This window comes from Lampetra fluviatilis, unplaced genomic scaffold, assembly GCF_964198595.1.
Source record: "Lampetra fluviatilis unplaced genomic scaffold, kcLamFluv1.1 SCAFFOLD_238, whole genome shotgun sequence".
Classification (NCBI taxonomy): Eukaryota; Metazoa; Chordata; class Hyperoartia; order Petromyzontiformes; family Petromyzontidae; genus Lampetra; species Lampetra fluviatilis.
The window spans coordinates 2,238-19,978 of NW_027621791.1; the positions used below are offsets into that span (position 1 = coordinate 2,238).

The following is a 17,741-nucleotide window of genomic DNA, read 5'->3' on the forward strand; positions in this document are numbered from 1 at the left end:
ATGGAGGGGGGGTAGTGGGGGTAGAGGGTAATGGAGGGGGGGGGGTAGTGGGGGTAGAGGGTAATGGAGGGGGGGGGTAGTGGGGGTAGAGGGGTAATGGAGGGGGGGGGTAGTGGGGTAGAGGGGTAATGGAGGGGGGGGTAGTGGGGTAGAGGGGGTAATGGAGGGGGGGGTAGTGGGGGTAGAGGGGTAATGGAGGGGGGGGGTAGTGGGGGTAGAGGGGTAATGGAGGGGGGGGGTAGTGGGGGTAGAGGGGTAATGGAGGGGGGGGGGTAGTGGGGGTAGAGGGGTAATGGAGGGGGGGGGTAGTGGGGGTAGAGGGGGGTAATGGAGGGGGGGGTAGTGGGGGTAGAGGGGTAATGGAGGGGGGGGGGTAGTGGGGGTAGAGGGTAATGGAGGGGGGGGTAGTGGGGGTAGAGGGTAATGGAGGGGGGGGGTAGTGGGGTAGAGGGGTATGGAGGGGGGGGGTAGTGGGGGTAGAGGGGTAATGGAGGGGTGGGTAGTGGGGGTAGAGGGGTAATGGAGGGGGGGGGGTAGTGGGGGTAGAGGGGTAATGGAGGGGGGGGTAGTGGGGGTAGAGGGGTAATGGAGGGGGGGGGTAGTGGGGGTAGAGGGGTAATGGAGGGGGGGGGTAGTGGGGGTAGAGGGGAGTAATGGAGGGGGGGGGTAGTGGGGGTTGAGGGGTAATGGAGGGGGGGGGTAGTGGGGGTAGAGGGGTAATGGAGGGGGGGGGTAGAGGGGTAATGGAGGGGGGGGGGTAGTGGGGGTAGAGGGAGTAATGGAGGGGGGGGTAGTGGGGGTAGAGGGGTAATGGAGGGGGGGGGGGGTAGTGGGGGTGAGGGGTAATGGAGGGGGGGGGTAGTGGGGGTAGAGGGGGTAATGGAGGGGGGGGGTAGTGGGGGTAGAGGGGTAATGATGGGGGGGGGGTAGTGGGGGTAGAGGGGTAATGGAGGGGGGGGGTAGAGGGGTAATGGAGGGGGGGGGGTAGTGGGGGTAGAGGGAGTAATGGAGGGGGGGGGTAGTGGGGGTAGAGGGGTAATGGAGGGGGGGGGGGTTAGTGGGGGTAGAGGGGTAATGGAGGGGGGGGGGGTATGTGGGGGTAGGAGGGGGTAATGGAGGGGGGGGGTAGTGGGGGGTAGAGGGGTAATGGGGGGGGGGTAGTGGGGGTAGAGGGTAATGGAGGGGGGGGGTAGTGGAGGGGGGTAGAGGGGGTAATGGAGGGGGGGGGGTAATGGAGGGGGGGTAGTGGGGTAGAGGGGTAATGGAGGGGGGGGTAGTCGTGGGGTAGTGGAGGAGGAGGGGGTTGAGGAATGCGCGGAATGCGCTCGAGTCCCATGGCTGCGGCTACCCCCTCAACCGCCTCAACCACCACCACCAACACCACCTCGAGGCCGTCTTTGTCTCTCCCCACCACCACCACGTCCCCCTCGCGGCCGTCTTTGTCTCTCTCCACCACCACCACCACGTCCCCTTCGCGTCTCACCGCTGCGCTATGAACGATCCCCTCAGGCGAACTTGGGCGCGCTTGAGGAGAGTTCGACGCAAAGAATCCCCGCCTCCTCCTCCTGCTGCTGCTGCTGCTCCACCACCATCACCAGCAGCAGCTGCCGCGCCTGGAGATCGTCACGGACGAGGAGAAGGCAGTGGAGTCGGAGGCGCCGCTGGGACGCTGCCGGACGCTACTAGGCCCGAGTCTCACTCGCGGGCCCCCCGCGCTTGCCTGGATGTCGCTGCCGAGCGCGGTCACTCGGGGGCGGCGGCGGGCGGTGCCGCTGCTGGGACGCTGCCGGACGCGACTAGGCCCGAGTCTCACTCGCGGGCCCCCCGCGCTTGCCTGGATGTTGCTGCCGAGCGCGGTCACTCGGGGGCGGCGGCCGGCGGTGCCGCTGCTGGGACGCTGCCTGACGCGACTAGGCCCGAGTCTCACTCGCGGGCCCCCCGCGCTTGCCTGGATCGCGCGGGCGGTGGCGGCTCGCGGGTGGGCGCGGAATCGCCGCGAGGTGGAGATTGGGATGGCGAGGTGAGAGGGTGGTGGTGGTGGTGATTGTTGTTGTGGTTGTTGTGGATGGAGGTGGTGGTGGAGGCGGTGATGGTTGTAGTGGTGGTTGTAGTGGTGGTTGTAGTGGTGGTGGTAGTGGTGGTTGTAGTAGTGGTAGTGGAGGTGGTGGTGGTAGTGGAGGTGGTGGTGGTAGTGGTGGAAGTGGTGGTGGTAGTAGTGGTGGTGGTAGAAGTGGAGGTGGTAGTGGTAGAGGTGGTTGTAGTAGTGGTGGAAGTGGTGATGGTAGTGGTTGTAGTAGTGGTGGAAGTAGTGGTGGTGGTAGTGGTTGTAGTAGTGGTGGAGGTGGTGGTGGTAGCGGTAGTAGTGTTCATTGTAGTGGTGGTGGTAGTGGTGGTTGTGGTGGTTGTAGTAGTGGTAGTGGTGGTGGTAGTGGTAGAGGTGGTGGTGGTAGTGGAGGTGGTTGTCCTAGTGGCGGTGGTGGTGGTAGTGGTGGAAGTGGTGGTGGTGGTGGTAGTGGTGGTAGTGATGGTTGTAGTGTAGAGGTGGTGGTAGTGGTGTGGTAGTGGTAGATGTAGTGGTGGTAGAGGTGGTAGTGGTGGTTGTAGTAGTGGTGGTGGTGGTGGTAGAGGTGGTAGTGGTAGAGGTGGTAGTGGTGGTGGTGTTGTAGTGGTGGTGTGGTAGTGGTGGTGGTGTTGTGGTAGTGGTGGAAGTGGTGGTGGTAGTGGTGGTAGAGGTGGTGGTATTGGTGGTAGAAGTGGTGGTATTGGTGGTAGTGGTGGTGGTAGTGGTGGTGTGGTAGTGGTGGTGGTAGTGGTAGAGGTGGTACAGGTGGTGGTGGTAGTGGTAGTGGTGGTAGTAGTAGTGGTAGATGAGGTGGTAGTGGTGGTGGTAGTGGTGGTAGTAGTAGTGGTAGATGAGGTGGTAGTGGTGGTGGTAGATGAGGTGGTAGTGGTGGTGGTAGTGGTGGTAGTGGTGGTGGTGTAGATGAGGTGGTGGTGGTAGTGGTAGTGGTGGTAGTAGTAGTGGTAGATGTGGTAGTGGTGGTGTTAGATGAGGTAGTAGTAGTGGTAGATGAGGTGGTAGTGGTGGTGGTAGATGAGGTGGTAGTGGTGGTAGTGGCGGCATCAATGGTACCGGCGGCGGCCTCACAATAACACCACCCTCCACCACCGTCCACCCCTCCGACTCCAGAACTCGGCGACGACGACGGCGGCGGCGGCGACGACAACGACGATGACTACGGACAAGATGGATGAGGAGGAGGATGACGATGAGGAGGAGACACGGGAGCAGGAGGCGACGTCCATTGGCGACAGCGGCGATGGCGGCGTCGGCCTGCTCCCTCCGACTTCGCTGGCCACGTGTGGGGCCTTCACGCCGCCCGTGCCGCCCGTTCCGCCCGTGCCGCCGGCGCTGGAGCCAGGCGGCAGTCGATGCCTTCACTGGCAGCTGGAGGAAGCCTTCAACTTCCTGCTCGCTTCGTCCGACATCGGCGGGTTCGCCCGCGGCGGTGGCGGTGGCGGTGGTGGTCGTGGTTGTAGCGGCGGTGGGGGCGGTAGTGGTGGTCGTGGTTTTAGTGTTAGCGGCGGTGGCGGTGGTGGCAGTAGTGCTAGCTGTGGTTGTAGTGGTGGCGGTAGTGGTGGCGGTAGTGGTAGTCGTAGTGGTGGTGGCGGTGGTGGTAGTGGCGCTGGTAGTGGTGGTCGTAGTTGTAGTGGTAGCTGTGGTTGTAGTGGTGGCGGCAATGGTAGCGGTAGTGGCGCTGGTAGTTGTGGTGGTAGTGGTAGTGGCGCTGGTGGTGGTGGTCGTAGTTGTAGTTGTAGTGGTAGTGGTGGTCGTGGTGGTAGTGGTGGTAGTGGTGGTAGTGGTAGCTGTAGTTGTAGTGGTGGTCGAAATGGTAGCAGTAGTCGTGGTGGTAGTGGTAGCGTTGGTGGTAGTGGTGGTGGTGGTAGTGGTGGTGCTAGTGGTGGTTGTGGTGGTGGTAGTGGTGGTAGTAGTTGCAGCAACAGCACTGCAGGTAGGCACACCAAGAGCCCCAGCGCGGAGCTGGAGGCCCGGACTATTAACATGGGCCCCAGCACGGAGCTGAAGAACCGGGCCTTTAACAAGGGCCCCAGCGCGGAGCTGGAGAACCGGGCCTTTAACATGGGCCCCAGCGCGGAGCTGGAAGCCCGGACTATTAACATTGGCGCCAGCGTGGAGCTGGGGACGCTGGCCGTCAACATGGGCCCCAGCCCGGAGCGAGCGGCGTCTGTCCCCAGCGCGGAGCTGGGGACGCGGGCCGTCAACATGGGCCCCAGCACGGAGCTGGAGGCCCGGACTGTTGACAAGGGCCCCAGCGCGGAGCTCTGTGCTCAGCCCAGAGGTGAGTGAGCCGGGGCGAATTCCACCTCGCTCTGAGAGGCACTCCCTCTTGAGTTTCATCGTCAATAGTGACTCCTTCACTTAACCGCCGTGTCTCTCTCCCCGTGTCTCTCTCCCCGTGTCTCTCTCCCCGTGTCTCTCTCCCCGTGTCTCTCTCCCTGTGTCTCTCTCCCCGCGTCTCTCTCCCCGTGTCTCTCTCCCCGCGTTTCTCTCCCCGTGTCTTTCTCCCCGTGTCTCTCTCCCCGTGTCTCTCTCCCCGTGTCTCTCTCCCCGTGTCTCTCTCTCCCCGTGTCTCTCTCCCCGTGTCTCTCTCCCCGTGTCTCTCTCCCCGTGTCTCTCTCCGCGTGTCTCTCTCCCCGTGTCTCTCTCCCCGTGTCTCTCTCCCCGTGTGTCTCTCCCCGTGTCTCTCTCTCCCCGCGTCTCTCTCCCCGCGTCTCTCTCCCCGCGTCTCTCTCCCCGCGTCTCTCTCTCCCCGTGTCTCTCTCCCCGTGTCTCTCTCTCCCCGTGTCTCTCTCCCCGTGTCTCTCTCCCCGTGTCTCTCTCCCCGTGTCTCTCTCCCCGTGTCTCTCTCCCCGTGTCTCTCTCCCCGTGTCTCTCTCTCCCCGTGTCTCTCTCCCGTGTCTCTCTCCCCGCGTCTCTCTCCCCGCGTCTCTCTCCCCGTGTCTCTCTCTCCCCGTGTCTCTCTCCCCGTGTCTCTCTCCCCGCGTCTCTCTCCCCGTGTCTCTCTCTCCCCGTGTCTCTCTCCCCGTGTCTCTCTCCCCGTGTCTCTCTCCCCGTGTCTCTCTCCCCGTGTCTCTCTCCCCGTGTCTCTCTCCCCGTGTCTCTCTCCCTGTCTCTCTCCCCGTGTCTCTCCCCATGTCTCTCTCCCCGTGTCTCTCCCCGTGTCTCTCCCCGTGTCTCTCCCCGTGTCTCTCCCCGTGTCTCTCTCTGTGTCTCTCCCCGTGTCTCTCCCCCTGTCCCTCCCCGCGTCTCTCCCCGTGTCTCTCCCCGTGTCTCTCCCCGTGTCTCTCCCCGTGTCTCTCCCCCAACCATCCCGCTTCTCTCCCCGTGTCTCTCCCCGTGTCTCTCCCCGTGTCTCTCCCCGTGTCTCTCCCCGTGTCTCTCCCCCAACCATCCCGCTTCTCTCCCCGTGTCTCTCCCCGTGTCTCTCCCCGCGTCTCTCCCCGTCTCTCCCCGTGTCTCTCCCCGTGTCTTTCCCCCTGTCTCTCCCCGTGTTTCTCTCCCCCGTGTCTCTCCCCGTGTCTCTCCCCGTGTCTTTCCCCGCGTCTCTCCCCGCGTCTCTCCCCGTGTCTCTCCCCGTGTCTCTCCCCGCGTCTCTCCCCGTGTCTCTCCCCGTGTCTCTCCCCGTGTCTCTCCCCGCGTCTCTCCCCGCGTCTCTCCCCGTGTCTCTCCCCGTGTCTCTCCCCGTGTCTCTCCCCGTGTCTCTCCCCGCGTCTCTCTCCGTGTCTCTCCCCGTGTCTCTCCCCGCGTCTCTCCCCGTGTCTCTCCCCGCGTCTCTCCCCGTGTCTCTCCCCGCGTCTCTCCCCGTGTCTCTCCCCGTGTCTCTCCCCGTGTCTCTCCCCGCGTCTCTCCCCGTCTCTCCCCGTGTCTCTCCCCGTGTCTCTCCCCCTGTCTCTCCCCGTGTCTCTCTCCCCCGTGTCTCTCCCCGTGTCTCCCCTCCCGTCTCTCCCTCCAGACCCACCAGAGCGTCACCATCACCACAACCCCCACCACCTCCACCACGCCACCACCACCGCCACCACCACCACAACCACCGCCACCACCACACCTCCACCTCACTCGCCCTCCCCGCTGGCTGAGCACCCGTCCAGCGTTCCCGCCGTCTTCTCGGCTACTTCACCGGGATCTCGGCCACGACAACAACAACAACAACAACCACAACAACAACAACAACAAGAGCCGCCACCTCCCGTACAGCGGCACGCTGCCTGCCGCACCTCTGCAACGTTGCCGGCTTCCTCCTCCGTGCCGTTGTCGGCATCCGGCAACCGCCACCACGGCCACCACCACGGCCACCACAACCACCACCACCACGGCCACAACCGCCACCATGACCACCACCACCACCGCGTCATCTCTCCGCAGGCTCCGTTCACCTTGTCGCCGGCATCGTCCGCAACTTTGCCTCCTTCCCTGGGGCTTACCGCCAGAACGTCACCAGCACAACCACCACAACCTCCACCACCACCATCGTCAACAACAACAACAGCATCAACATCGTCAACAACAACAACAGCATCGTCAACTACAACAACAACAACAGCATCGTCAACAACAACAGCATCAACATGGTCAACGTCTCCCGACAAATTGTCGTCCTACTCTCTGCAGCAGCAGCGGCAGATGATGATGATGATGCCATTACCACCACCACCATCACCACCACCACCATCACCACCATCACCACCACCACCACCACCATCGTCAACAACGTCAACATCGTCAACAACATCACCACCACCATCATCGTCAACAGCGTCAACATCATCAACTTCTGCCGTCAAATCGTCGCCGGTGACATCCGTTCAATCGCTTTCTTCATCTCTGAAGCAGCGGCAGCAGATGATGATGATGCCATCATCACCGCCACCACCGTCACCGCCACCACCATCACCACCACCACCTCCAGCCTCTCCTCCTCCAGCGTCTCCAACGTCCCATCTCTCCCCGGGGGAGGAGGAGGAGGGAGACGTTGCCGATCCGGTGACATCATCGCCGGCGGTGGCGGTGGCGGCGGTGGCGGTGATGCCGGTAGACGAGGCGGAGATCTGGTACAACCCCATCCCGGAGACGGAGCCTCCGGGTTCCTCGCGAACGACTCGGCCGTCTGGAGACGCGGCCAACGGTGATGGACGCATTTTTATTTCTCAACTTGTTTGTTCGTTGTGATGTCGTTGTTGTTGTTGTCGTTGTTGTTGTTGTTGTCACACTTGGCGGGTGCGTGGCCGTTGCGTGCAATGCTAACATTCAGTTCCGTCTACCCACAATGCCCCACTCTCTAATCACAATCCCCCACTCTCTACCCCAAATCCTCCATTATCTACCCACAACCCCCCACTCTCTACCCACAATCCCCCACTCTCTACCCACAACCCCCCACTCTCCACCCACAACCCTCCACTCTCTACCCACAAACCCCCCCACTCTCTACCCACAACCCCCCACTCTCTACCCACAACCCCCCACTCTCTACCCACAACCCCCCACTCTCCACCCACAACCCCCCACTCTCCACCCACAAACCCCCCCACTCTCTACCCACAATCCTCCACCACCCCGTTCACAGACCGTGCATCTCCGCCCACAAGCCCCGGCGTTTACCGCCGTGCCAATCCGACGACAACAACAGCAACAACAACAGCAACAACCGCCACAACCGCCACCACCGCCACCACCACCACCACGGCACGGATCAAGTCTCCACGCATCGGACGCAAGATCTCCCTACGCATGCCCAGACTTCCGGAACTGGGCAGGAAGTTGAGCGTTCGCTCCGGCACCTCAACGCAGGCGTCGGCTGAGCCGCTGTTGGGGCCCGGTGGCGGCGGTGGCGGCGGTGGTGGCGGTGGTGGCGGTGGCGGCGGTGGTGGTGGTGGTGGCGGTGGTGGCGGTGGTGGCGGTGGTGGCGATAGAGACGTCGGGAATCCGGGCGGACGTTGGATACTGGATGCGAGCGTAGCTGTTGGTGAAGGAGGTGAGTCTGGGTGTGTCTCTCTGTGTGTCGTGGTGAGTCTGTGGGTGTCTCTGTGTTTGTGTGGTGAGTCTGTGGGTGTCTCTGTGTGGTGAGTCTGTGGGTGTCTGTGTCGTGGTGAGTCTGTGGGTGTCTCTGTGGGTGTCTGTGTGGTGAGTCTGTGGGTCTCTGTGTGGTGAGTCTGTGGGTGTCTGTGTGGTGAATCTGTGGGTCTCTGTGTGGTGAGTCTGTGGGTGTCTGTGTCGTGGTGAGTCTGTGGGTGTCTGTGTGGTGAGTCTGTGGGTGTCTCTGTGTGGTGAGTCTGTGGGTGTCTCTGTGTGGTGAGTCTGTGGGTGTCTCTGTGTCTGTGTGGTGAGTCTGTGGGTGTCTGTGTGGTGAGTCTGTGGGTGTCTCTGTGTGTGTGGTGGTGAGTCTGTGGGTGTCTGTGTGGTGAGTCTGTGGGTGTCTCTGTGTGTCGTGGTGAGTCTGTGGGTGTCTCTGTGTGTGTGGTGGTGAGTCTGTGGGTGTCTGTGTGGTGAGTCTGTGGGTGTCTCTGTGTGTGTGGTGGTGAGTCTGTGGGTGTCTCTGTGTGTGTGGTGGTGAGTCTGTGGGTGTCTGTGTGGTGAGTCTGTGGGTGTCTCTGTGTGTGTGGTGGTGAGTCTGTGGGTGTCTCTGTGTGTGTGGTGGTGAGTCTGTGGGTGTCTGTGTGGTGAGTCTGTGGGTGTCTCTGTGTGTGTGGTGGTGAGTCTGTGGGTGTCTCTGTGTGTGTGGTGGTGAGTCTGTGGGTGTCTGTGTGGTGAGTCTGTGGGTGTCTCTGTGTGTGTGGTGGTGAGTCTGTGGGTGTCTGTGTGGTGAGTCTGTGGGTGTCTCTGTGTGTCGTGGTGAGTCTGTGGGTGTCTCTGTGTGTGTGGTGGTGAGTCTGTGGGTGTCTGTGTGGTGAGTCTGTGGGTGTCTCTGTGTGTCGTGGTGAGTCTGTGGGTGTCTCTGTGTGTGTGGTGGTGAGTCTGTGGGTGTCTGTGTGGTGAGTCTGTGGGTGTCTCTGTGTGTGTGGTGGTGAGTCTGTGGGTGTCTCTGTGTGTGTGGTGGTGAGTCTGTGGGTGTCTGTGTGGTGAGTCTGTGGGTGTCTCTGTGTGTGTGGTGGTGAGTCTGTGGGTGTCTCTGTGTGTGTGGTGGTGAGTCTGTGGGTGTCTGTGTGGTGAGTCTGTGGGTGTCTCTGTGTGTGTGGTGGTGAGTCTGTGGGTGTCTCTGTGTGTGTGGTGGTGAGTCTGTGGGTGTCTGTGTGGTGAGTCTGTGGGTGTCTCTGTGTGTGTGGTGGTGAGTCTGTGGGTGTCTCTGTGTGTGTGGTGGTGAGTCTGTGGGTGTCTGTGTGGTGAGTCTGTGGGTGTCTCTGTGTGTGTGGTGGTGAGTCTGTGGGTGTCTCTGTGTGTGTGGTGGTGAGTCTGTGGGTGTCTGTGTGGTGAGTCTGTGGGTGTCTCTGTGTGTGTGGTGGTGAGTCTGTGGGTGTCTGTGTGGTGAGTCTGTGGGTGTCTCTGTGTGTCGTGGTGAGTCTGTGGGTGTCTCTGTGTGTGTGGTGGTGAGTCTGTGGGTGTCTCTGTGGTGAGTCTGTGGGTGTCTCTGTGTGTGTGGTGGTGAGTCTGTGGGTGTCTCTGTGTGTGTGGTGGTGAATCTGTGGGTGTCTGTGTGGTGAGTCTGTGGGTGTCTCTGTGTGTGTGGTGGTGAGTCTGTGGGTGTCTCTGTGTGTGTGGTGGTGAGTCTGTGGGTGTCTGTGTGGTGAGTCTGTGGGTGTCTCTGTGTGTGTGGTGGTGAGTCTGTGGGTGTCTCTGTGTGTGTGGTGGTGAGTCTGTGGGTGTCTGTGTGGTGAGTCTGTGGGTGTCTCTGTGTGTGTGGTGGTGAGTCTGTGGGTGTCTCTGTGTGTGTGGTGGTGAGTCTGTGGGTGTCTGTGTGGTGAGTCTGTGGGTGTCTCTGTGTGTGTGGTGGTGAGTCTGTGGGTGTCTCTGTGTGTCGTGGTGAGTCTGTGGGTGTCTCTGTGTGTGTGGTGGTGAGTCTGTGGGTGTCTGTGTGGTGAGTCTGTGGGTGTCTCTGTGTGTGGTGGTGAGTCTGTGGGTGTCTCTGTGTGTGTGGTGGTGAGTCTGTGGGTGTCTGTGTGGTGAGTCTGTGGGTGTCTCTGTGTGTGTGGTGGTGAGTCTGTGGGTGTCTCTGTGTGTGTGGTGGTGAGTCTGTGGGTGTCTGTGTGGTGAGTCTGTGGGTCTCTGTGTGGTGAGTCTGTGGGTGTCTCTGTGTGTGTGGTGGTGAGTCTGTGGGTGTCTGTGTGGTGAGTCTGTGGGTGTCTCTGTGTGTGTGGTGGTGAGTCTGTGGGTGTCTGTGTGGTGAGTCTGTGGGTGTCTCTGTGTGTCGTGGTGAGTCTGTGGGTGTCTCTGTGTGGTGAGTCTATGCGTCTCTGTGTGGTGAGTCTGTGGGTCTCTGTGTGGTACTACTGATGAAGATGATGCTACTACTACTGATCATGATACTACTACTGAGGATGATGATACTACTACTGATGATGATGATACACACGACTGATGATGATTATGCTACTGATGATGATGCTACTACTGCTGCTGATACTACTACTGCTGATGATGATGATACTACTACTGCTGCTGCTGATGATGATGATGATACTACTATTGCTGATGATGTTACTACTACTACTGATGATGCTGCTGCTACTGATGATGATGCTACTACTACTACTGATGATACTACTACTGATGATGATGATACTACTACTGCTACTGATGATGCTGCTGCTACTGATAATGATACTACTACTACTGATGATGATGCTACTACTGATGATGATGATGCTACTACTGATGATGATGCTACTACTGATGATGATGATGCTACTACTGATGATGATGATGCTACTACTGATGATGATGATGCTACTACTGATGATGATGATGATACTACTGATGATGATGATGATACTACTGATGATGATGATGATACTACTGATGATGATGATGCTACTACTGATGATGATGATGATGATGCTACTGATGATGATGATGCTACTACTGATGATGATGATGATGCTACTGATGATGATGATGCTACTAATGATGATGATGATGATACTAATGATGATGATGATGCTACTGATGATGATGATGCTACTACTGATGATGATGATACTACTGATGATGATGATGATGATACTACTGATGATGATGATACTACTACTGATGATGATGATGATACTACTGATGATGATGATGCTACTACTGATGATGATGATGATGATGCTACTGATGATGATGATGCTACTACTGATGATGATGATGATGATGCTACTGATGATGATGATGCTACTAATGATGATGATGATGATGATACTACTGATGATGATGCTACTGATGATGATGATGCTACTAATGATGATGATGATGATGATACTACTGATGATGATGATGCTACTAATGATGATGATGATGATGCTACTGATGATGATGATGCTACTACTGATGATGATGATACTACTACTGATGATGATGATACTACTACTGATGATGATGATGATGCTACTACTGATGATGATGATGATGATACTACTGATGATGATGATGATGATGCTACTGATGATGATGATGATGCTACTGATGATGATGATGCTACTGCTGCTGATGCTGCTGCTGGATGATTTCCACTCCCTCCAGACGTGTCAACCTTTCCGCCGTCTTCGGCGCTGGCCTCCTCCTCCTCATCGCCATCATCTGTCCCGACATCATCATCATCATCATCCGCCCCGACATCATCATCAGCAGCATCACCATCAGCATCATCAGCAGCAGCAGCAGCATCAGCAGCAGCATCAGCAGCAGCATCAGCGGTGGTGTCGAGTCCGAACAATAACAATAACGCGGCTCTCACTGCCAGCGGACTCATCGCCGGCAGGGCCACTCAGAATCCGCCCTCGTCACCTGGAGGTGGTGGTGGTGGTGGTGGAGGTGGTGGTGGTGGAGGTGGTGGAAGAGCTGGTGGAGGTGGTGGTGGTGTTGGTGGTGGTGTTGGTGGTGGCGGTGTTGGTGGTGGTGGTGGAAGAGTTGGAGGTGGTGGTGGAGGTGGTGGTGGTGGTGGTGGTGGTGGTGGAGGTGGTGGTGGAGGTGGTGGAAGAGTTGGAGGTGGTGGTGGAGGTGGTGGTGGAGGTGGTGGTGGTGGTGGCGTTGGAGCAGCTGTTCACCGGGCAACACCGATCGGTTCCGAGGTCAACTTCGAGGCGTTCCGTCCGTACCGAGCTACGGAAGACGCTCACGGCACAGCCGGCGGTGGTGGTGGCGGCGGTGGTGGTGGTGGCGGTGGCGGTGGTGGCGGTGGTGGCGGTGGTGGCGGTGGTGGCGGTGGTGGCGGTGGTGGTGGCGGTGGTGGTGGCGGTGGTGGTGGTGGCGGTGGTGGCGGTGGTGGCGGTGGTGGTGGCGGTGGTGGTGGCGGTGGTGGCGGTGGTGGTGGCGGTGGTGGTGGTGGCGGTGGTGGTGGCGGTGGTGGTGGTGGTGGTGGCGGTGGTGGTGGCGGTGGTGGTGGTGGCGGTGGTGGTGGTGGTGGTGGCGGTGGTGGTTTGGCTGCAGCCGTGTCTGGCCTGGTGATAGTTCACCTGTACGGTGCTGACGGACTGCGGCTGCCACGCCGGGAACAGCGGGACTTGTGCTGCGCCATTCAGGTGACCACCACTAACATCACTACCATCACTACTACCATCACTAACATCACTAGCACTATCACTACTACCACTAACATCACTACCATCATCATCACTAGCATCACTATCACTACTACCATCACTACTACCATCACTACCATCACTAGCACTATCACTACTACCACTAACATCACTACCATCACCATCACTAGCATCACTATCACTACTACCATCACTACTACCATCACTGCCATCACCAGTACCACTAGCACCATTACTAACATCACTACCATCACTACTACCACTACCATCACTAGCATCACTACCATCACTACCATCACTACCATCACTACTACCATCACTAACATCACTACCATCACTACTACCATCACTAACATCACTACCATCACTACTACCATCACTAACATCACTACCATCACTACTACCATCACTAACATCACTACCATCGCTACTACCATCACTAACATCACTATCACTACTACCATCACTAACATCACCACTACCATCACTAGCATCACTAGCACCATCAATACCATCACTACCATCACTACCATCACCAGCATCACCACCACGACCATCACCACCACCACTACCATCACCACCACTACTACTAACACTACACCCTCCCCCCCCCCCCCAGGTGGACGGCTCAACGCGTGCCCGCACCACCATCACTACCATCACCACCACTACCATCACTACCACCACTACCACCATCACTACCACTACCATCACTACCACCACTACCACCATCACTACCACCATCACTACCACCATCACTACCACTACCATCACTACCACCACTACCACCATCACTACCATCACTACCATCACTACCATCACTACCATCACTACCACCACCATCACCACTACTAACACTACACCCTCCCCCGCCTCCAGGTGGATGGCTCAACGTGTGCCCGCACAACCATCACCACCACCATCACTACCACCATCACTACCACCACTACCATCACTACCACCATCACTACCATCATCACCACCATCACTACCATCACCACCATCACTACCACCATCACTACCGCCACCACCATCACTACTAACACTACACCATCCCCCCCCTCCAGGTGGACGGCTCAACTCGTGCCCGCACGGCTATCACTACCATCACCACCATCACTACCATCATCACTACCATCACTACCACCATCACTACCATCACTACCATCACCACCATCACTACCATCATCACTACCATCATCACCACCATCACTACCACCATCACTACCGCTACCATCACCACCATCACTATCACTACCATCACCACCATCACTATCACTACTAACACTACACCCTCCCCCCCCTCCAGGTGGATGGCTCAACCCGTGCCCGCACGGCCACCACTACCATCACTACCATCACCACCACTACCATCACTACCACCACCACCACTACTACCACCACCATCACCAGCATCACCATCACTAGCACCATCACTACCATCACTACCACCACCACCACCGCCACCACCACTACTACTAACACTACACCACCCCCCCCTCCAGGTGGACGGCTCAACGCGTGCCCGCACGACCATCACTACCATCACTACCATCACTACCACCACCACTACCATCACTACCACCATCACTAGCACCACCACCACCATCACAAGCACCATCACTACCGCCACCACCATCACTACTAACACTACACCATCCCCCCCCTCCAGGTGGACGGCTCAACTCGTGCCCGCCCGGCTATCACTACCATCACCATCATCACCACCATCACTACCACCATCACCATCACTACCACCATCACCACCGCTACCATCACTACCATCACCACCGCTACCATCACTACCACCACCACCACTACCACTACTACCACCACCATCACCAGCATCACCATCACTAGCACCATCACTACCATCACTACTACCACCACCGCCACCACCACTACTACTAACACTACACCATCCCCCCCTCCAGGTGGACGGCTCAACGCGTGCCCGCACGGCCATCACTACCATCACTACCACCATCACTACCATCATTACCACCACCACTACCATCACTAGCACCACCACCACCATCACTAGCACCATCACTACCGCCACCACCATCACTACTAACACTACACCATCCCCCCCCTTCAGGTGGACGGCTCAACTCGTGCCCGCACGGCTATCACTACAATCACCACCATCACTACCATCATCACTACCATCACCACCATCACTACCACCATCACCACCGCTACCATCACTACCATCACCACCACTACCATCACTACCACCACCACCACTACCACTACTACCACCACCATCACCAGCATCACCATCACTAGCACCATCACTACCATCACTAGCACCACCACCACCGCCACCACCACTACTACTAACACTACACCACCCCCCCCTCCAGGTGGACGGCTCAACGCGTGCCCGCACGGCCATCACCACTACCACCATCACTACCACCACCATCACTAGCATCACTAGCACCACAACTATCATTACTACCACCATCACTACCACTACCATCATCACCACCATCACCACCATCACCACCACCACCACTACTACTAACACTACACCATCCCCCCCCCTCCAGGTGGACGGCTCAACGCGTGCCCACACAACCATCACTACCATCGCTACCACTACTACCATCACTACCACCATCACCATCACCACCACCACCACTACTACTAACACTACACCCTCCCCCCCCCCCTCCAGGTGGATGGCTCAACGCGTGCCCGCACGGCCATCACCACTACCATCACTACCATCACCAGCATCACTACCATCACTACCATCACTACCACCACCACCACCACTACCATCACTACCACCATCACTACCATCACTACCATCACTAGCACCATCACTACCATCACTAGCACCATCACTACCATCACCACCACCACTACTACTAACACTACACCATCCCCCCCTCCAGGTGGACGGCTCAACGCGTGCCCGCACGGCCAACACTAGCACTACTACCATCACTACCATCACTACCATCACTACCATCACCAGCATCACTACCACCATCACCATCACTACCACCACCACCATCACCACTACCACTAACACTACACCCTCCCCCCCCCCAAGGTGGACGGCTCAACGCGTGCCCGCACGGCCCGCCTAGAGACCCACGCCACCCTCCTGGACATGGACCACAGCTTCACGCTGCAGCTGGAGGCCTCCAGGAAACTACGACTGCTGCTACTCTCCTGGGAGACACCACGGAGGCTCTGTTGCCACGGCGACGTCGCCCTGGCCCCGCTCTTCTCTTCCGTAACCGGGGCGACGGCTACCGGCGGGTCGCCGTTGCCGGCGGCGACGGTCTCCACGCAACAGCAGGTCCACCAGCGGTGCCATCAGCTGGCGGTGAGCTGTGAGCCGCAGGGAGTCATCTACGTGAAGCTCACGTTGACGGGCGCTGATGGAGGGGAAGAGGCGTCGTCGTCACGCGGTGAGGGAGGGTGGCGGGCGGCGATGTAGCCACCGTCATCGTAACCACCATCATCATCATCATTGTCATCATCGTCATAACCACCACCACCATCGTCATCATCGCCATCATCGCCATCATCGCCACCATCTTCATAACCACCATCATCATCATCATCAGCATCATCGCCATCATCGTCATCATCGCCACCATCTTCATAACCACCATCATCATCATCATCATCATCGCCATCATCGCCATCATCGCCACCATCTTCATAACCACCATCATCATAACAACCACCACCACCATCATAACCACCACCACCATCATCGTCAGCGTCGTTGTCGTGATCATCGTCAGTGTCGTTGTCGTCATCATCATCGTCGTCATCATCGTCATCATCATCATTGTCAGCGTCATCATCATCGTCGTCGTCGTCATCATCGTCAGCGTCGTCATCATCATCATTGTCAGCGTCGTTGTCGTCATCATCGTCATCGTCATCATCATCATCATTGTCAGCGTCATCGTCATCATCATCATCATCAGCGTCGTCATCATCGTCAGCGTCGTTGTCGTCATCATCGTCAGCGTCGTCGTCGTCATCATCATTGTCAGCGTCATCATCGTCGTCATCATCATCATCGTCGTCATCATCATCATCACCGTCATCGTCATCACCATCGTCATCATCATCATCATCACCGTCATCATCGTCATCATCATCATCATCCTAACCACCATCACCCCCCCCACCATCCCCCCCCCCCCCCTCGTGTCGCAGGTGATGGCTGCGTGGGCGTCGATGTGGGCGGAGCCTATGCGGGCGGAGCCTCGATGGGCGTGGCCTCAATGGGCGTGTCCTCGATGGGCATGGCCTCAATGGGCGGGGCCTCGGTGGGAGGGGCCTCGATGGGCGTGGCCTCAGTGGGCGGGGCCAGGCTGCCCCTGTTTGGCGTGGAGCTGCGCCACCTGGTGGAGCGTGACGGTAGTGGACCGGGCGGCGTGCCCCCCATCATCCTCGCCTGTGTCACGGAGATCGAACGCAGGGGGCTACAGGTTAGACAATCACTCACTCAGCCACTCACTCACTCAGACACTCACTCAGCTACTCACTCACTCAGCTACTCTCTCAGCCACTCACTCGCTCACTCACCGTGCCCCCCATCATCCACGCCTGTGTCGCGGAGATCGAACGCAGGGGGCTACAGGTTAGACAATCACTCACTCAGCCACTCACTCACTCATACACTCACTCAGCCACTCAGCCACTCACTCACTCAGACACTCACTCACCGTGCCCCCCATCATCCACGCCTGTGTCGCGGAGATCGAACGCAGGGGGCTACAGGTTAGACAATCACTCACTCAGCCACTCACTCACTCAGACACTCACTCACTCAGACACTCACTCAGCCACTCAGCCACTCACTCACTCAGACACTCACTCACCGTGCCCCCCATCATCCACGCCTGTGTCACGGAGATCGAACGCAGGGGGCTACAGGTTAGACAATCACTCACTCAGCCACTCACTCACTCAGACACTCACTCACTCAGACACTCACTCAG

General features: G+C 58.1%; 1 protein-coding gene across 1 annotated transcript in view; it reads left to right on the forward strand.

The window, feature by feature from the left end:
* Positions 1 to 1,287: 1,287 nt before the first annotated feature.
* The window catches only part of LOC144955703 (uncharacterized), a 29,957-nt gene continuing 13,503 nt past the window's right edge, over positions 1,288 to 17,741 (forward strand). The window contains exons 1-8 of the mRNA XM_078885850.1: positions 1,288 to 2,020; positions 3,191 to 4,361; positions 6,036 to 7,205; positions 7,647 to 8,054; positions 11,735 to 11,997; positions 12,562 to 12,732; positions 15,824 to 16,187; positions 16,954 to 17,228. Coding sequence (XP_078741976.1) covers positions 1,493 to 2,020; positions 3,191 to 4,361; positions 6,036 to 7,205; positions 7,647 to 8,054; positions 11,735 to 11,997; positions 12,562 to 12,732; positions 15,824 to 16,187; positions 16,954 to 17,228 — 4,350 coding nt within the window. The 5' untranslated portion in view covers positions 1,288 to 1,492. The remainder of the gene's footprint in view (positions 2,021 to 3,190; positions 4,362 to 6,035; positions 7,206 to 7,646; positions 8,055 to 11,734; positions 11,998 to 12,561; positions 12,733 to 15,823; positions 16,188 to 16,953; positions 17,229 to 17,741) is intronic.